Below are 20,532 nucleotides of genomic sequence, written 5' to 3'. Positions count from 1 at the left end.
CCCCCCCCCCGCCCGCCACTGGCACAGTCGGGTAGCCCTGACTCCTTCCCTCCCACTTCTCATGTATCAGCACGGGCGCCCTGGGCCAGCTCCTCATCGGGGCACTTCTGTCTTCCTCACCAGATTGGGAACTGTCCAGGCATACCTACCACGGGGACAGTGTCTTTCCTCTCTATGCGGCGCCTGACACACAGTGGATGCGCAGTGAATTTGGATGACTACATGGATGAGCTGGTGGGCGGAGGCTCCAGTCCAGGACCCTCACCCTGCCCTGCTCAGCAGAAAAAGCAGCCCCTTCTGCTCCCCCCACTTCTTCACTCAGGGCTCCTAGGGTACTGCGTCCTTCTGGACTTCGCTGCCCCCATCAACCCCAAGTGACCTGTGTCTCCTGACCTCAGCTCTGGTCACCCCTCACTAGTCAACCCGGTGAGGTCACAGCCTCATCACATTCTTCCCAAACAGACCAATGCCACACTGACCATAATCACAGAGGCATCCAGGACCCAGCACAGTCCTAAGCACCTCGGGACCACCCCCTGAAAAGGCGCAGACGCAAACCAATGAGGCGCCAGATGGGGCTACAGACCCTTTCTTCTGGGGGCAGAGGCGAGGTCGTTTCATTTTTCTTTTTGTCCTCTAAACAGCTCTTGGGCTTTCTCTCCCACTGACCTCAGTACTGGTCCCTCCTCTGGCTCTCTGCCTTCCACAGCCCACTCCCCTGTGGCCCCCACACTGCCCCCGGCACCCAACGCCCCTTGCAGCTGAGTGCCTGAGCTCTCCTCCCCCCTCCCCTGCCAGCCTACACCGGCTCTGTCCACTCCATTCCCCACTCCCTTCACCTCAAACCCCTGGTTTGTGGGGCACTCTGCTTGTCCAAGGACCCAAAGAGGACACAGTTTCAGGGCCGGTACTACAGAAGGGCTCCTTTCTTCAAAGCCTCCCTTCTCCTGCCGCAGGGGGAAGGAGCCCTTCATCTGCCCCTGGAAGGGCTGCGGCTGGAATGTGAACACCTCAGCCCCTGGGCTGCTTTGCCCCGCCTCCTCCCACCTCCTCCTGCAGAGTATTCTCAGGGTGACAGCTCACCTGGCACTGGACTGTGGCTCCTCAGCCGGTCGTGTCTCCAAGGGCAGAAGCACAAGCGGGGAGGCTGGGGTGGTTGCAGCGTGGTCCTCCCCAGGTAGGGCAGGGGAGCCCCCAGGGGAGGCGGCTGGCTCCCCAGGGGTTGGGGAGGAAGAAATCAGGGGCTGAGCTCCAGGCAGAGGAGAACATGGAGGGCTGGGCCCCCCATGGCGGTGGCTGGCCCAGGGCGGGAGAGGGGGTGGTGGAAAAGCAGGCTCTGGGGGAGTGGGCAGCTCTTCTGGACCAGAGAGGATGGAAGATTCCCTGGACCCTGGAGGGGATGTGGACAGGAGACTGGGGGGGTCCTGGCTCCCCTGAGACAAGAAGGGGTTCAAGGCATCCTCCTCTGAGGCCCAGAGGTCAGTGTGTTGGGAGCTATCTGGCAGGGGCCCAAGCCCCTCTCCTACTGGTCCCTGGCTCTGGGCCTCAGGACCCTCAGGGCTTTCTCCTTTCTCCGGAGCCCCCCAGATCTGCTGACTCTGAGGAGCCAAGCTCTTTGAGTAACAGGGTATGGGCATAGGACCCTCAGGGCACCTGGTGGGCAGGGATAAGGAGGGCCCAGACACAGGAGGGCTGGCACCCTCCACTACATCTTCCAGGCCTGGCCCACCCAGCAGGGTTCCGGAAGAATGGCTGTCAGACTCTGACCCAGGTGTCTCGCCCTCCTCCTCGGCCTCCTGTGGCCCAGCAACCAGTGAACTTGGAAGGTTGTCTTCTCCTCCTGTCTCTGCCCCCCTGCTTCTCAGCCCCCCTGCAGCCGCCGCCATAGCTGCTGCCTCCTCCTCCTTCTCCTGGGAATCTGAGGGCGTGAAGAGGCGTGGTGGCTTGGGAGGTGGCCTGCTGGGCTGTGGTCCCTGGTCCGACACCTGCTCAGGTTTGGGCTCTGGCTCTGGCTCCGGGGGGGGAGGCTCCTCACTCCCCTCAGGGCTCACAGGTTCTGGTGACTCTGGCTGCATCTGGGGAGGAGGCAGCTCATCAGACTCTCCCCGCAGGACTGGTGAGGACGTCTCAGCTGCAGGAGAAATGGTGACCACATCCCAAGGCCATGCATCGTCGACTGTATTGAGCTCGTGCAAAAGCTGGCCTTCGCCTTGGGAGGCCACCTCCTGGGCCTCAGGGGTGTCGTCTGGGCCAGGCAGCCTTTCCCACACACTGATCACTTCAGGGGAGCTAAACAGAGACGTTGCGCTGTCTGCCGGACTCTGCCCTGCTTCCACTCCTGGGGCTGGCGACCCCCTGTCTGCTTCAGAGTCTGAGGCTCTCGGGTGCAGCTGGGCGGACGTAGAGGGCAGGCTGGCCCCTACCGACCGCAGGGGCCCCGGGTCAGCCACACTGGTGCTCCGGCGGTCCAGTCCCAAGTCCAAAGGAACCCTGGGCTCCAGCCACACGCCGCTCCCGCCTCTTCCTCCTCCCCCAGGGGCCCCCCGGGGCTCAGCTGCCTTCACTGCCATGGCCCCACGGCCTTGCTCTTGCAGCCCAGTCACCTCCAGCCCCACTCCTCCTGCAGGGGCCAGGCTCTTGCTCCTGGCCTCTGGACGCAGCCAGCTGGCAGCAAAGACGTTGAAGGTGTCGTCCCACTCAGGCGGGGCTTTCCCAGGGGAGGCCAGGGGGGTGGGGCTGGCCCTCGAGGCACTGGGGAGAGAGGGAGCAGGTGAAGGACAGTTTAGTGCTATGTCGGCTATGAGTTCCTCGAAGAAAGGGTTGCTCTGCATGGAGGTGAGGAACGGGTTGGTGAGACCCAAGAATCCAGATGGGGTGGCTTCAGGGGCGGCTGAGGCGGCAGTGACAGCGGCGGGGGAGGCGGCTGCAAAAAGGTTAGTGCTTAGCATGGGAGCAGCGGTGGGAGCAGGAGTGGGGAGGGCCGGAGCACAGGGGGAGCAGGGGAGGTGCTGAGGAAGAGCAGCTGGGTCAGGTTCTACCTGAGGAGACACGTCCAGGCTGTGGAGGGAGACAAAACCGTGAGCCTCCTGGTTAATGCCAAGACCGGAAACGGCCCTGCTGAACATCACTCGCCTGCCCCCCACCTGCCTGGGGCCAGGTACCAAAGGCCACACTCACACGGGCTGGGCTCAGGCCGCTGGGCCAGGGGGCCAAGGGAAGACCCCAGCACGTAATATCATTAGGGGATGCCCAAGGAGGAAGATGCTGGACAGAGCTCATTTAATCCCGTTTACAGGCAGGATCCCAGCCCAAGCCAAGTGTTCTTCCACGGGCCCAGAGGCTGAAGACTCTACTCAACACCAGACTTACGTCCACACAACCAATCAGAAAGTCTCTTATATCCCTTTAAGGACCGAGAGAGGAAAGAAATACTAGCTGCTAGGAGGGGATAAAGAGGCCAGAGAAAGGCCAGGCCCAGAGATCCGGCTGGGCGAATAGAACCCTGCAGGGCCCCTGGGATTCTGACAACGGGAACAGATGGGTTCTACCGACCCCCTGCAGAAACACGAGGTAAGAACGGGGCAGGCATCAGACACGACAAGGTGTCACACAAAAAGAACCCGCCTCTCTAGTTTCTTGGAGGGGGTACCATCACCTGCCCAGATGGGCAGCAAGACACTGCCAAGGCTACCTCCTGCTAGGCGCCCACCAGAGGGTGCCCCTCCCCCAAGGCACCCACGGGCCAGCCTCGAAAGCAGCCCTGTTGGGGAGACAAAGCCTGGAATGTAGCAGCAGTGGCAACTCCGGAGGTCACCAGGGGCCTCTTCGGGGCCCCCACACAGACTGACCACTGGCTCCCCTGTTTCGGAAAGCCATCCCGTGGCAGTGGACCCACACTCGCACAGACACCGGAGAACACTCGCTGACCGCTGGGGGAGGGGGCATCCCCTGTGCTTACACCTCGACTATGGGGCACAGCTGACTTGTGGGCACGAGCAGACTCTGAAACTAGAGCTCTTGGCTTCCCCAGGACAACCCCAGGAGACAGAAAACCGGGAAGACAGTGCAGGTAAAAAGGGGGACCCCACGCCCCAGTTTTAGCACTCTGGCAGTGGTTGGCAGCTGTCTTGAGGCTGAGCCCACCTGTCAGGCCCAGACCTGGGTGGCCTCGCCTGCTGCCTGCTTCACATCTTCTAGCCCCCACTCTATGCCCCGAGACCCCCATCCCTTGATCCCTGCCCAGGTGAACGTCCTGAGGACTCCTATGCTTTCATCTTCTCCACTCAAGCTGCTGCGTCTCACAGGGAAACACTGGGGGCAAGCCCGGGGCGGGGGTGGGGGTGGGGGGCAGAAGCCAGGCTTTACAGCCAGCCAGTGAGGAATGCAGCCTGGGGTTGGCAGGGGCGGGGGAGGGGGGGGCAGGAAGGAGGCCAGGAAGGCTGGAGCTCACCAGGATTCTTCTGGGGACCGGGGCCCAGACAGAGCAGGCCACACACAGAGCTGGGCAGAGGCCGGGCTAGCTTGTCTAGAAACACTGAGGGGCGGGGCAGGCAATGGGAAGGAGTCCAGTTCAACCAGCTGCAAAGGTGGGCTTCCCAAGATAGTCTCTGAGTCAGTGGTCCCAGCCTCACAGGCAGGGCACAGCCAGGTCCCAAACCCTGGGTTTCTCTTAAGAATCCAGCTTCCAGAAACTCTCCTGACTCTTTCGCCATGTAACTCCCCATCCAAGGGTGACTTCTCAGCCTCATACCACCTCCTAGAGATTGTGGTGTGGGGGTGGGCGGGAAGGTAAGAGAGTCCTGTTGACTCCCACCCCACCAGGCTTCTCAGCATTTCTCTGCCTCTGTGGTCCTGACATGGTGAAGATACCGAAAGAGGTCAAATCCTGGGCCTAGAGTCCCAACCCCCACAAACATCCCTTCCCCCTTTACTCCAAGTTGGCCACAGGCAGACCCAGGCATTCGTGCCGACCTCGGGGACCAAGGAGAGCAATGGACCACCACCATGTGGGTCAAGTCCCTGCCCCTGGCCTGCCCCCCCACCCCACTGGAGCACCCATACCAGACACAGCTCAACCCTGCCAGCAGGACTCAGCCCCCAGGAACAGGGCTACTCTGAGCCACCTCTCTCTCCAGTCCCCTTTGTGACAAGTGACCAGAGGGGTCTGAAGGAAGAGAACTCCATCATCATTAAACAGCACCTGGCTTAGCTCTGCACACTCCCCCCTCCCCGCTTAGCCTTGGCCTGGCCCCACTCACCCTTGCGGTCAGACAACAATCTGGCTGGCCATCAGGACTGCAGGGCAGGAGAGCGGCAGGGAAGTAGGCTGGGACCCCCAGGCAAGGCTAGCACCCTCCCCTCCACTGGCTCCCCAGAGGTACACACAAACCCGTTGGTATGGAACCAGTGAAGGGCTCTCCCTAGAGGAAGAGACTCCAGGTTCCAGGCCCAGCAGACTCCCAAAAGCTGGCGGCACCTCTGAGAGCATCCCGTCCATCCCTCCCACCCAGTGACATACCCCCCCGCTCCCCCCCCACCTCCCCTGCCCTGGCTCCACACCAGGTACACACTTGAAGGTTCTCACTTTAAAATATCCCCTCCCTAGCAGTCCATCTGGCACAGATCAGAGACCATTCCCATACGTGGTTATATCTGCAGGTTATGCTCTGACGACAGGGCCCACTGTGCCAGCTAGCACAGTGCCATCCCCCCACCATGCACAGGAAACTTCAGCATATACAGACTTGGCTTCTCTTTTAGGAACAAAGTTGGGGGAAGTAATGAGAAGTCCAAATGTCTCTGCCCCCGCAACCTGAGGGAATAAAACTTTAGGGCCTGCAGGAACCTTAGACAACTGGTAGAACCTGCCCCTTAATGCAGGAATCACCCCTTCTCTCTGACAGCCCCCACCGCTTAAACATTGCCGTGGCTGAGCGACTGACAGCATCACCAGGCTACCTCTGTAGCTGGAGTCCAGGTTCCACTGGTGGACAGCTCTTCCTTAGGCTGACATGAGCTGTGTGTCCTTTTCATTCCCACGCACTGGTCCCAAAGGTGGCATGTGGATCTGCAAAGGCTCTCCACGAGGCAGTCCCCCAAGAGGCCAAAGCCAGCCTTCGAGGCATATGCCCCCAGCCAACATGCCCTTCAGCCATCCCTCCAAAGGCAGGAGCTCCTGCTGCCCTCCTGAGATGGGCCTGATGCCCAGGAAAGGTGTCCAGGAGACTGGACATATCCTCCCCCACCATCTGGGCACAATGAGGTGACAGAGAGGGGCCCAGGAAGCTCTAATAGGGATACCACATAATTTGCCTTCCAAACCAGGACATTTTTAATATGGTAAAAGGGCAATATTAACTATAGCAGGAAAACAGGCACCAACAGGATGGATGGCCACACTAACTCGAGGTCACCGGACACATGTCATGTCCCTCACTGACCCCACGGGGAATGCCACTGAGACTCTGAGCTTTCAGCAGCCACTGCACACTCCGGGCTCCTTGGGACCTCGAAGTCCTACTTCTGGTGAGGGGCTGGGATAGATGCACAGACCACCAAAGGCCACCACAATACACCTGCCCCCATGTTGTACCACAGTTACCCCAATTAAAAAATATTTGCATCCCACACTTGGTCCCCTACTGTACAGGGTTCTATGGTTAGTGTGAAGAGGACGGGGCCCAGACCTTAGTCTCAACTACGGCCACCCCTCCCCCACCCAGGCACACACACAGCCATGGGACCCACCAGACAAGGGCCAAGTCAGGACGAAAATAAGGACCATCTTTTCAGCCCTGCATACCCTTGTTCCTTGTCTCCCAGCCACTGGCTTCTCCAAAAGCAGCAGCTTTTTTTCTGGATACCGGGCACCCAACACATAGTGCTTCAGGCCTCTCTGTGGGGTACCAGTGCCACGTGGGAGCACTAGAGGGCGCCGCTGCCCTTTCCAGTGAGGAACACCCAGCAATCCGCACAGGTAGCCCCGGGGGGCACAGGCACCCAGAACCTCTGGCCTGTGGACAGACGCTGGAGCCCCAGCAGAAACCTGCAGCTACCTTCAGTCACTCCAGTTCTGGGTGTCTGACCTACAGCTTCCTGCCGTGAATTAGCTCACTTCTCATTCTCGCCTCAAAAGCCCAGAGCATGCCTTCCAGGCCAGGACCAACAGTCATTTGTTCTTGGCCGTCTTCCTGGCTCTGTCAAGGCCCAGAGCCTGGGTGATGCCGACGGGCTCAATGACCAGGTCTCACGCCTGTCCAGGCCGCCCACTTTACCCAAAGAACTCTTGCCCCTGAGGCCTACGCCCTCAGATGAACCCCAGGGAGGGCAGAGATCCCTGGATGCCCTCCATCCTGCTGAGGACAAGCTCCGAATTCAAGGAGAAGGGCAAAAACCTCAGCTTCCTTATGTCCATCAGTGACCCAACTTGACTCTGAAGGGCAGTTGGGAGACATGGAGACACAGGAGAAGGAAAACAGGGGCTGTAAGCAGGAGTGAGGACAGTCCCAACATCACTCAAAGTAATGGCCCACAGGGGTCTGAGCCCAAAGCCTGGGCACATGCACAGAAATGACCTCACGAGAGATGTCCCCCAGCATCTGTCTGTCCTGGAGAAGGCCTTGAGATGATCCCTAGACAACAGCACTGAGCCCGTGGTCTGCATTCCATCTGACCCAGGCCCCCCAGCTCCTCCCAGCAAATGCCCTATCCAGGCCTCCTGCCACCTCCCTCCATAGTACCACCCACAAATCTAAGTTGTCACGGGGCCACAGGCCCATCCCCTTTTTCCCCATCTCCCCTCGGCTGCAGGTGTCCAGCAGTTCCCCTGGGGTCTGGTGAGTAGGGGCTGGGCGGCAGGAACAGAAGCTGATGTACCTAGCCAGGGAGGCAGAGGGCAGCATCACCCAGAGACTGATCCGCCCCACCTGCCCATCTGCGAGGTGTAGGGGCGGGAGGGGGCTGCCAGGTGGCCAGGCCTGAACCCAGAAAGGCCTGGCATTTCTCTCCCCGAACCCTCTCAGTGGACTCGAATTCCACAGGGCAAGAAAAGAACCAGGACCACGGGATCCTCTTCCCTCTGCTGGGGAGGGGCTGTAGGAGCCTCTCTCTTCACCCTTCTGCACCGTGCCCAGCCTTTGTACCCCACCTCCTGCCCACAGACCCGTCAACAGGGGAGGGGCAGGCTCACTGAGAGCAGAAACAGCCACCCGGCCAAACTAGCGGGGGCCGCTGCAGACACTGCCTGTCCAGCGCAGGCCCCAGGCCCTTGGGAAGCAGGGACATCTGCTCCTAGGACCTACGCCTGGCGGCCCTCCCTGCACCCTGCTGGACAATGCAGCAGCCTCTGATGGTCAGAGTTAGGAGGAGACCAAGGGTCAGGGTGGGGGCCGGGGCTGGGATACTGCGATTCGGTTATCTGAATGACCAAAGGTGTACTTCTCGTATGTATGTGGTCTTCGTCCACAGTTTCTGGCTCACAGGTTCCAAAACCCTTGGAATTTCCTGAGCAATAAGAGCATCTTTTAATATTTGGTCTCTTGTCCTCACTTCCTGAAATGCTTCAGAGCCAGAAAAGTGAAATGGGCATCTTGTTATTCATGACAAGCCCCTTTCCACCACAACAGGGTTTGTGTTGATGAGGTCACTTTTTAAAAAGCCTGAAAGGACCCTAAGGATGGAGGCTGGTTGCCAGGGGAACCAACCGTGAATAGAAGGGTGGAACTTTCAGTCCAACCCTGATTTCTGCAGAGGAGATGGGCTGGAAGTTGAACTGACCACCAGTGGCCAATGATTTAATCACTCGTACCTGTGTGAGGAAGTCACCATAAGAACTCCAAAGGATGGGGTTTAGGAGCTTCGGGGTTGATGAACACGTGGAGATGCAGGGGCCGTGGTGTGCCTGGAGAGAGTATGGAAGCCCTGTGCCCTTTCCCCAGACCTTGTCCTGTGCATCTCTTCCATCAGGCTGTTCCTGAGTTACAGACTTTTATAATAAACCAGTGTAAGCAAAATGTTTCCAAGTTCTATGAGCCACGCTAGCAAATGAATCAAACCCAAGGAAGGAGGGGGTCACTGGAACCTCCGATCTATAGCCGGTTGGTCAGTAGCAATGTGACGACCTGACTTTCGGCAGGCATCTGAAGTGGCCGGTGGGGGTGGGGCTCAATCCTGTAGCACTGAGCCTATGTGGGGTCTGATGCGTCTCCGGGTCAATAGTGTCAGCATTGAGTTGAATTGTACGGCATCCAGCTGGTGTCAGAGAACAGCTTGGGCATGTGGGAAACCAGTCCCCACAGTGGAACTGGGTGCAGAATCCTAATTAGTATCAGAACTCTCTTGAGAGCTTTCCCAGGGCCTGAGCTCCAGGACTCCTGCATCCCTTCCGTGGGTGGGACTCAGCACATGAAGAGAGGGGTGGGGGCATCAATGACTTGATGGCCATCTCTCAGGAGGAAGAGGTCACACAGCCAGCTGGGGCAGCTGGGATGGGGATGCCAAGGCTTCCTGACCTTGAGGCCAGAGGGCAAGGGGTGGAGCTGGGAAGCAAAGAATTCACACAAATGGCCTTCCCTGCTTTTCTCCCCTTCCTCTCCCTCCCTCAGGGGGTAGGCGTGCCAACTCAGGAAGGGAAACCCATGAGGAGACTGGACTCCTCAATCCACAGGGCCCCCAGAGCGCTGCGCCCTTGCAACTTACCTGTGTCCATGTGCCAACAACGAGCCTTGCCTTGGGGAAGTGGTACCCCCCCACCATTCAACCATGCAAAGCCAGAGCCCCAGCAGCCTGCCCGAGGGCCCCATCTGCTCCGTCCTCCCTGCCCCAGGATCCAGGCTGGAAATGCCCCAGCATGCTCCCCGAGGAGCAAAGCTGGTTTGGCCAGGGACATACCTGGGTTTCTGAGTTGGTTCCTTCGCTTCTCTCAAGCCAAACCAGCTACTCTTGGCCTTTTCCTCCCCGCTGGATGTGTGGTGGGGGGAGGCCCCCAGGGCGGGACCCCCCTTCTCCCCCAGAGAGCCGCGGCGCCCCAACTCGCTCCGACTCAGTCCCTGGTGGTGATGGTGGAAGAGGCCCATCCGGGGCTTCCGCTCCTCCTTCCGGGCTCCCTCCTTCTCGGCCACAGCCTCAGAGGAGGCCACCATGGGTGTGGCGACCTGTACTGGCTTGGCCTCGGGGAGCTGGGCCCCCTCCTCCTCTCCAGAGCGGCTGGCGCCAGGGGCCAACACTTGGGCCTGAGAGCTTGGCTCCTCCGGTCCGGGCGGCACCTCTGAGCTGCTGGTACTGCGGCTGCCTCCGCCCCCGGAGTCATCTGTGGCCCGAGGCCCCTCCTCGGTGGGCCGGGAAGACCCGCCGTGCAGGGAGCTGGAGGGTGGAAATGGGCCCGAGATGGAGCTGCGGTGCCGCAGGGTGGCCTGGGGCTCCTCATTGTAAATGTGGCTCCCATTGACGCAGAGTGAGGAGCGGGAGGCAGTTTCCAGGTGGCCCTGGAGGTCCAGAAGGGATCGGGGTGGAGCCGCTCGCATCTGGCTGGCCTCATCGCTGTAGGTCCTTTTGTGGGTGAGCAACTTGGGGGACTGGGTGGAGTCCCTGCCTGAAAAGGAAGCACCCACGGAGTTAGCAGCAGGAGGAGCAGCCTGTTTCCCAGCCCGGGGCCACCCCCGAACCCTTATCTGCCCCCCAGGGGGGCAGGGCCCTCGCTCACTCACCCCCTTCGCTGGACAGCCAGCTGCTGCGGCTAGGGGAGCGGGTCAGGAGCTCAGCGCCCGGGCCCTGGTAGGCCAGGCTCCCACTGGCCGAGGACAGGGTGCTGTCCGAGCCCAGCGAGGTGTTGGACTGCGTCAGGGAGGACTTGCGCAGCTTGTTGCGGAGGAAGAAGCCTTTGGCTTTGCCCATCTTGCCCAGGCTGCCCAGCTCGGGGTCCTCCAGGGCGCTGCTTGGCAGGATGGCGGAGGCAGATTCCAGCTCAAACTTCTTCTTGCCCTTCATCTTGTCCTTGATCTTGCTGAAAGGGGACCGCGGCTTGTCCTTCATGGACAGGTCAAACATGCTGGCACTCAAGTTGTTGCGAGTGAACTGGATTGTGACTTGGATCTCCCCACGTTCCTTCTCCTTCTTGCCGGCCTTGGAGTGCAGCTTGTACCACCTGCAAGAAGGGGGGCGGGGTGGAGCTCCGGCCACAGGCCCGGGGAGCCCGCCGTCCCCTGGTGCCGGGCACCTCCCACAGCCTCTCCCACAGGCTCCTGCCCTGACCTGACACACAGGCCCAGCCCTCTGAGCCACAGGCATAGCCCAGAAACTATCTACAACTTGTCCATTGGGATGAAAACCACACCCTGAGTAGGGGAGTCCCCTCGGTGCTACCGGGCAGCGCAGCAGTTACCACTCATGCCACCTTCCCATCCCCCTTTCTGGGAGCTCGCAGACCTCCCCTCTGCCCCTCCCCATTCCGTCTGAAACTCTGAGGCCCAATGGGGTGAGGCTGGGTGTGGGAGGAGCTCTTAACCCTCCAGGCCCCTGGGGCACACAGACCTACCCACATTTCTCCTCGGCTCGTCCCAGCCAAAGCTCTGCTCTGAGCCACCAGCGAGCCCAGGAAAGAACAGCTCATCTAGAGGCCCAGGGCCAGGAACACGAGGACACACACGTACACACATCTCAGTCCCTGACTCATCCAGACCCCACCAGGAACAGCTCTGCACACAATGGCACACAGGGGCCTCAAGCCAGAGAGCCAAGGCGGGGCAAGAGCGCTTGCATCTGCTGAGCAGCCCGTGTGTGGCACAACGGACTACACGGGTTTTCAGCTCACTCCCATGTATACCTTACAACAAGACTGGGGCGTCGGAGCCACCACCCTGATTTTATACAGCAGGAGGTCAAGGCTCAGAGGTAAAGTAACTCATCCAAGAACAGGCAGGCAGGAAGAAGAGAGGAGACGGAGAGCCGGTTTTCATCACTCCAAAGGCCATGGTCTTCCCACTCCACACTCCCAGAGAGACCCCTAACACACACGAGCACTGCACAGGGTGGGTGGAGCCCGCCCTCCAGGGGAGGGGTGTGCACGGAGCTCTTCTTTCCTCTGCTGCCTGACCAGACTCCTGGCCAGCAGCAGCATACAGCATCTGTGTGGAGCAGCTAGACACCCCCCACCCGGGTCCCCTCCCATTCTACTCAGCAGGCCACACCCCACCCCATCTCCTACAAATGTGAGCACAGAGATTCCGCAGAGAAATTGAACCAGAAGTGACTGAAAATCGATCCCCTTTCTCACACCAACACCCAGAGTGTGTAACCTCCCTTGCACATTAGAGCTTAATACAATACTCAAAGGATGTGTTCCAGACAAGTTGGAGGAAATCTCCCAGGAAGTAGAAGGGCAAAGATGAGGTGATGATAGGAGGTCAGTCCAAGGAGGTCTATCACCAAATAACTGGAAAGTCAAGAAAGAGAAAGGAGTCTGCTCCCCTGTGTGAGGGACTTGGGAGTCCTCTCTACCATCCACAAAACAAGAAAAAGGCTGAGCAAGGCCGAAAATCAACAACTCACAGGGGATTTTTAGGGCAGTGAAACTATTCTGTAGGATACTGTAACAGTAAATACATGCCATTATATACTTGGCAGTACCCACAGAATATAAAACACAAGGAGTGAACTCTAAACGATAGGCTCTAATTAATAATGATGCATTGGGATTGGTTCATCAGTTGTAACCAATGTGCCACACTAATGTGAAATGTTAATAAAAGAAGAAAAGACGGGGTGGGGGAGAAAGGAGGAGGGCCAGAGCTAGGGAGTATATGTGAACTCTCTGTACCTTCCATTTGTTTTTCTGTTAATCTAAAGCTGCTCTTTAAAAAATAAATAAATGAATAAATAAATAAAACCTCTATTAATTTTAAAAAAGCAGAGGGGGTAGGGGAGAGGGAAGGGAACAGAGAGCACCAGGAGGAAGAAACTGGGCAAGAAATAATACAAGAAAGTTTTCCTGACCTGAAGGACATGAGTACCAGCCCAGAAGGGCCACATGCATGCAGCACAAGGGACAAAGAAAGAAAGACCCAGCCAACAGGTCTCACTGTGAGGTTCCAGAATACCAGGCAGAAGAAGGAGACCCCGAAAGCTTCCAAACAGGGGGCACAGGTTTGTAAGTTCAGGAATTAGAATAACACTGGATCCTCACTCACAACACTGGGTACCCTATGGAGTCATGCCTTCAAAATTGTGAGGGAAAAGTTTTCCGGCCTAGAATTCTAGATCCAGCCAATAAAGAATGAAGGTGGAACAAAGCCTGGCGGAGATGGTCAGATCGGTCACCGAAGGGCTCAAAGTCCCTCAGTACATACACACACCGCACCCACATATACCCCATACTACCCACCCTCCCACACACAACCACCCCCAGCACTGCACACTATACCATACACACACACACACACACACACGCTACACCCCCCCCCCCCCCCCCCCCTCCCTCCCCCCCGGGCACCCCCCCCCCCCCACCCCCCCCCCCCCCCACATGCCTCAGTCTGCTACGGTGGTCACCGCCCAACCCTGAGATCTGCCCACCCCACAGCACCAGCTCCCTGAGCTTCCCAGGCATAAACAGGTTGGGAGTGGGGGATCTTTTGTATGAAAAAAAGTCTTCCCAGGGGCACATGCAGTTGCACCCATTTGGGAGCGTCCATCAAGACTGCACCCTTGTGTGCCCATTATGGGCTATGCGCCTGGCCTCTCCTGGGTGACCCACATCATGGCCCGGGCAGAGTGAGCCAGGGCTGCTGGTTTTCCCTCCTAGACCTGAGAGACCATCTACTGGGCAGCTGCGGCACAACCAGGGAGGGTGGAGGGCCGTGCTCCAAGTGTGGGTGCACATCTCTGTGCTCTCGTAGTAAGCAGGGGCAGGGGGAGGGTGGGAGGGGTGCAGGGAGAAGAGAGCTAAGAGAGACAGATTGAAGGCAATGGGTGAGAGGATGCGTCACATGGGGGGGTGGGGAATGGGAGGAAGGAAGGGAGATTTACTAGAAAAATGAACCAGCTTGCATCAACATCCTCACACCCCTACTTTCTCAAACCAATGCCCACCCTGGGCCTGACACTCAACTCTTTAAAGGCTGAGCCCTAATCACTTTCCCCAAACCTAGACTAGGCCCTATGTAGCACAGGAAGATCCTGGGAGGTGGAGAAAAAGAGAAGTGTATGGACTCCACCCCAGCCCGCTAGGCTCTGGGTAACTGGAATGGGCAAGCACACACATCCTTTGCTGGGGCATGAAGGTCAGGGGCCCTCAGTCCCAGCTGCTCACTCCGCACGTCACAGCATTAACAGTCGCTATCTGGGGGACGGGGAGGGAGGGGGGTGAAGCTGCAGGGAACAATGACTGCCTACATAGAATATTTCTGTCCAGTCTGAATTTTTTATAAGGAGCATACATTTCTGTCACAATAGGGAAAAGAGACAAAAGAAAACGCCTGCTCCTATCTTATCTCCTCAGTTGCTTGAGCCACAGAATAGGCTGCTGGCCTCTCCCTCCCACCCCCTCAGCTGAAGGGAGGGTGCATCATTAGCCCATGGTGACACTCAGGTCCTCTGCCCAGGATCCTTGCTCCCTGCCCTTCCCCACCCTCTTCCCTATAAGGCCATCTCTGCTTCTCTGCTTCTCCTGCTCTTCCCCAGGGAATTTGGGTCTGTCTGTCTCTTTCTCTCTCTCTCTCTCTGACCTGCTTTTCAGGAAGGCCGGAGTGAAGAGAAAAGACTTTCCTTACCATTTTCTGAGACTCCCCTATCCAGAGCAGAGTTAGGCTTAGAATGGCATCTGGACCCCAGCCGCTGTCACCTATCTAACTCCCTACCAGTCGAGGGCAGGACTGAACTGGACCCTGCTAGGCACCTTGGGTGCCCTAGGACTCAACCAGAGCAGGCCTTCTCCCAGGAGTGTGACCCACACAGGCTGGGATGGCAAGGCCCCACAACCACCAGCTCCCAGACAAAGGCTACAACCCTCCCCTCGACCCCTTGCTTCTGCTTCCTCCCGCCTGTCTAGATGGCCCCCTAAGAGATCCGGGACCTGTCAGGCACTGTAGCACACTGGAGTCCACTGGAGGCTAGAAAGCCACAGACATGGCCGGCATGGGCTGATGATCCCTTCGTGAAGCAATGGAGACTTTCTCCTTACAGAGCCCCACATGCAGCAGATTCCAGAGCAAACAGGCACTGGGCATCCCATCCCCACAAACTGGGGCTCCCATGGGGAACGTGACTGCAGGGTCCTATGGCCCAGCCCAAGTCCCACTTCCCCTAGAAAGATCTCACAGCTGCACCATCCTGGCCCGGCCCAATCCCTCCTCCTGACCAGGCACATGCACTTTGAACCAGACTCACTCTACAGCCAGACCTGGCTGCACTCTGCTCCATGGCTACCTGGGACTGTCATTCTCTGGGTGCCCGGGGTCTCCCTAGCTGGACTGGGTCCCCCGCAGATGCTTACTGAGTATCCCCCAGGGTACAGAGCTACAAAGTAAATGAACAGTGCATGGCAGGAAATCTTGGGATGTTACAAGACCTCCGTGACTCCCTGCCTGCACTCCCTCTCGCTTCCCTCTTGCTCTGCCCATTCCTTGCTTGGAGCTCCCATCCAGATGCTCGTGGCAGCAAAGGACGGTGACTAAGAGCTGGGCTCTGCATCCTGAGTGCACACCCTGGCCCCATCACTTACCAGGTTACTTCCCTAAACCTCTGTTTCCTCAGCCATCCAGTGGGAAACCACCCTCTTGGGGCCGCCGGTCAGCACACAGCCAACACTTCCCATTTACTCTCAGATGGTGTGAGAGTCGTGGTAGGTGGGGCACATGAACGCTCCAAGGCCCAGGCAACACGCACTCAGGAGACAAGGGTTCAACAAAGAAGATTATTATATGGGACTTGTCCCAGGCACATCGGCAGTCAAGCCATGAGGGGCACCAATAGGAAAGGAGGAGTAAGAGAAAATCCCTTGCTCCTGAAGAGGTATGCACTGCTTTGGATGCTGCTCTTCCGAAGTGTCTCCCAAATTGCAAAGCGCAAAAGGGTCACTGGATCTGGTTAAAATGCAGATCTGCGGCCGTGGGCATCTAAGAGGCTCCATTTCCACCCAGCTTCCAGGGGATGCCTGCCCTGCTGCAGACCACACGTGGCTGGGGCGGGGCGGGGGGGGGGGGGGGAGACACGTGATGGGGCTAGAGAACAGGCAGAGCTAGCCTTCCGGCACGCTCGCATCCCAGGCTCTATACCCCTTTACTATCCACACAGTCCAGGAGGCCAGGCCCATTATCCCCGTTCTGTGCTTGAGGAAACTAACCTACAGAGGTTTGTCACTTACCCAAGTCACCCAGGGAGTAAGCAACAGAGCTGGAACCTGAACATGAAGATGCCTAAATCCCAGCCCATGCCCTTAACCTTTAAGATGTAGCATTTCTCGTGATGCCTGTGTGGCTCAGTCGGTTAAGCGTCTGCCTTCAGCTCAGGTCATGATCCCAGGGTCCTGGGATCTAGTCCCGCATCTGGCTCCCTGCTCAGCTGGGAGTCTGCTTCTCCCTCTGCCGGCCACTCCCCCTGCTTGTGTTCCCTCTCTCTCTCTCTGACAAATAAATAAAATCTTTAAAAAAAAAAAAAAAAAAAGATGTAGCATTTCTTATATGGCTGAATGCAAACACTCAGGCCTCTGGACACCCTGAGGGGACAGAGGCTGGAAAAGGCCTAGATGTACACCACAGATGCTGACAAAATCCCAGGAGGATGCAGCCCTGAAAGGTCACTGAGGCAACCTTGGGGTTTTGTCCTGTTCCCAGGCCATTAAAACCTTGTCTGAGGGCAGCCTAGCCTCCCCCAGTGGCCATCAGAGTCCAGAATTCCTGGGGGCGCAGAACCATGGAGAAGCCTTAATGGCCACCTGCTCATCAGCCAAATCTCCCCCAAGCTCCCAAGGCGGCTGACAAAAGTTCAGCAGGCCCAGCTTGGACTTAGGACTCAGCCCTTAGCCTCTTCCCCTGCTAGACAACCCCCTATACCCTGGGGGCAGAGGACAAAGGCGGGATGGAAGGGGTGGGGAGCTAGGTGACCCACCTGTTACCAAGATTCTGGCCTGAGTTACTCCTCCGCCAACCACCTCCACCTGTCTCTCAGGGAACACCGCAGCTGGGCTAACAGTTGTCACACACCGTAACTGACCTAGGGCCTACGTCAAACTCACATATGCCAGAACCAGAGTGGCTCCCATCAGAGACCAGTGGCAGTAGGGGCCATGACACACAGGCCGGGGCACACTTGACTCATCCCCAATTTTTACCAGTCCCCAATTCAGCCTATGATCCAAATAATGGCGCCCCTTCTGGGCCCCCACACATCATTTGTTTCAGTCCCCAAACCCAGGAACCATCTTTGTCTCTTTTTTCCCCTCACACCCTGCATCTAAACTGTGAACTCTACTGGCTTTACGTGCAAATTATATCCGGAATTCTCCCCCTTTCACCCCTGTCCCCCCTACAGTCCAGTCCACCACCATCTCCCTGCTGGACGTGACAATCCCCTGCTTCCCTGCTCCACCAGCAAACAGGAACATCACACCCTGCTCCTCAGAATGGTGGAAAGGTCCCATCTTTTGAGTCCTGGCTCCTCTGACTCTGAGTCACTCATCCCACTTGTTGATGTCCCTAAACCTGTCAGGCTTGTTTCCACCCCAAAGCCACCGCACTTGCTTCTCCCTCTGCCTGAGACACAGGCCCGGATCTCACTCACTCACTCACATCAGGCGTCAGTTCATCTGAACCTCCTCAGTCTTTCCTGAGTCCCTCCGCTGCCAGTGTTCCTTGCCTTATTTTGTTTCTTCAGTGTACTTAACACTACTTGATATCGTGTGTGCGTGTGCGCACACGTCCCACATAGGACCACGATGTACGACGTATTCGTGGCTCTGTGCCATCTGTCTTCCTCTGCTGTACAGGCAGCAACTGTATTCTGCTCATCTCTGCATCCCCAGCACTTAAAACAGCAGACCCTCAAACATTTGTTCAATGAACTAACAAACTAATCTATAAATTGACCCAGGAATTTGTCCATGCCTGTTCACAACTCAACAACTGTGTAACGTTTCTCTCATTACAAACCCATGGGTCTCACCCATGAGACCAGGAGCTCCCAAAAAGCAAAGAGGGTGCTCCCAGCTTACCACCCCCAACAGGAGCCCTCTGAGGGCAGAAGCCCCAAGTGTCAGGCTTAAAGGGGACAGTTCCAAAAGGGGGCCTTCTTTAATCCTGACAGCCTCATCTCCCATCTCTGAGTGAAGAGTCTCATTCACTTCCCTGAGAGAGTAGGCACCCGGCCAGATATGGGAAGTACCCAGCCTGGTGAATGGAGGTAGATGAAAGGAGGTTGGGTGTTGAACCCACTCTAGCCCATCACTAGGACACGAATCTTTTTTTTTTTTTTTAATTTTTTTTATTCATTTGACAGCGAGAGTGCGTGTGCATGTGCACGCGCACACAACGGGGGGGGGGGGGGGGGGGGGGGTATGGGAGAAGCAGGCCTCCTGCCGAGCAGGGAGCCCGATGCGGGGCTCAATCCCAGGACTCCGGGATCATGACCTGAGCCGAAGGCAGATGCTTAACCAACGGAGCCACCCAGGCGCCCCCGAATCTCATCACCATTAACAGCTACATCTCTCCTTTATCGCTTATTATATGCTGGGCACTATACGAAGCACTCACCACACCGGGTATCTTACTAGTCCTCGTAACAACCCTGTGAGGTGGGTGTGGGAGGCAGACCTTGAGGGTGGCTACAGCATGGACTCTGGAGCCAGGCTGCCTGGTTTAAGTCCCAGCCCCACCACCTGTATGACCTTGGGCAGGTCACTTAACCTCTCTGTACCTCTGTTTCCGCCCCTATCTATAATGGGGGGGGTGTGTAACACATGTCCACTCTCCTCACAGGACCACTATGAGGACGAAGTGGGCTGTGTTGCACTCAGAGAATGGGGCCCGGCACACGAGAAATGCCACACGAGTGTCAGCTCACATATTTTTGCTGACGCAGACACGGGGGCACAGAGAAGTTGGCTGGGTTAAGTCACACACTTCTAATCAGTAAGCAAGAAAGCCAGGATGTGAACTGAAGCTCCCTGACTCCAGAGCCCCTGACCTTCATCAGTGCACTAGACTGCCCCTCTCTGCAAGTACAACACACACACACACACACACACACAGGCAAGAAACCCCATGTCCCTGCCCAACCAAAGAATCCAAAGTCACCCCTTTATTTCTCTAGGGCAGGAGTATGTGTTAGATGGAAGACAAGTTACATCTTTATTTCTCCTAACCTCTAACTGAAATTTAGCATTTCTGCCAATTATGAGTTTCTGCAACAGTGACAGTACGGCAGAAGTACCTGTCAGTGTGCCACTAAGAGAATCCAGACAGCTTCATATCCTATTACAGCTGTGGCAGAAGTCACAGAATATGGTTTCTACTCAGCAGTACTCTGAACTTTAACGTTATTAGACAACCACCAGACTGCATCACTTAGCACAGGGATAAAGGACATGTTACTGTAGCAAATGTTTTCATATATTGATAAATGAACTTCAATATCATTGGTGTACTTTGTAATCCTACACATCTGAAGGTCTTCTTCTGAGAAGGGGCCTACAGGCTTCAGCCAGAGACCAAAGCGGCCCATGGCACAAAAAGGGCTAAGAATATCTGCTCTAGAGTAGGGAGGGAACAAAGGCAGCAGAAAGGCAGGTCTCCCCCTCCTGCCCCACCACATGGCACCCAGGCTGAGATTTCAAAGCAGAGGAGAGGCACTGCTCCCCACTTCCTACCCAGGGGCATGGGAGGGCCAGGCCAGGGGCCAGAAGCTGGCTCAAGGGCCGGAGTCTCACCAGCGTCACGCTACAGTGCTCAGTCCAACCCTCGGATACCCTGCATGCCAGTGAAGGTGACTCCAGAAAAACAAAAACAGCCAAGTGCACGTGCTAGCTAGGGAGCAGGCAAGTGTGTTTTGCTCATACCCCAAAACCCCAATCTCTCACGTCCCAGGGGTAGCTCCTCACCTGATCCTCACCTGCTACAGCTATAACCCATCAGGGGTGCAGTTTCTCCCTGATGGCTACAGATGCCACCCGGGCCTCTCCAGAGACAGGTCTCACCTCAGGCTACTGACAGGCTGGCGATGAGGGGGGTCTTGCAGAGCTGACAGTTGCTGGCATCAGACCCCAACCCCCGAGGCAAATGAAGCTAAGAGGCCTGACTGATGTACTGGCTGGAGAATCTTCCAGAAGGGAAAGTGAGGAGCCAGCACAAAGGAGAGAAAGATATATTGATCCAGTTCTCCCTTCCTGGCCTCACTCTCCCCATCTGGAGAGTTAGTACAAACGGGGGGCTGCGGGGCTCTGGAGTGGAGAGGATAGGCAACCCAAAAAATAGATGTTGGGGAAAACTGCAGGAGGAAACACCAAAATATCTATCCTTCACATTATCTGCCCCCGTATTCCTACTCCAGGCC

At 57.2% G+C, this 20,532-nt stretch overlaps 1 protein-coding gene across 6 annotated transcripts in view; it reads right to left on the bottom strand.

Annotated features, from left to right (window-relative positions):
* RAB11FIP5 (RAB11 family interacting protein 5) overlaps window positions 1-20,532 on the bottom strand; it is a 36,834-nt gene that overhangs the window by 5,214 nt on the left and 11,088 nt on the right. The window contains exons 2-4 of one of the 6 annotated variants that reach the window (XM_044918948.1): window positions 10,704-11,140; window positions 9,889-10,588; window positions 1,084-3,057 (exon numbers count right to left, since the gene is read on the bottom strand). In XM_044918948.1, coding sequence (XP_044774883.1) covers window positions 1,084-3,057; window positions 9,889-10,588; window positions 10,704-11,140 — 3,111 coding nt within the window. Of the gene's footprint in view, window positions 1-1,083; window positions 3,058-4,450; window positions 4,926-8,806; window positions 8,830-9,443; window positions 9,537-9,888; window positions 10,589-10,703; window positions 11,141-20,532 lie in introns of those variants that run through there. The other 5 variants (XM_021699234.1, XM_021699237.1, XM_021699236.1 and 2 more) reach the window with 5 other exon arrangements.

The sequence above is a fragment of the Neomonachus schauinslandi genome, chromosome 10 (assembly GCF_002201575.2).
Source record: "Neomonachus schauinslandi chromosome 10, ASM220157v2, whole genome shotgun sequence".
Lineage (NCBI taxonomy): Eukaryota > Metazoa > Chordata > Mammalia > Carnivora > Phocidae > Neomonachus > Neomonachus schauinslandi.
This window is presented reverse-complemented; position numbering and strand designations above follow the sequence as displayed.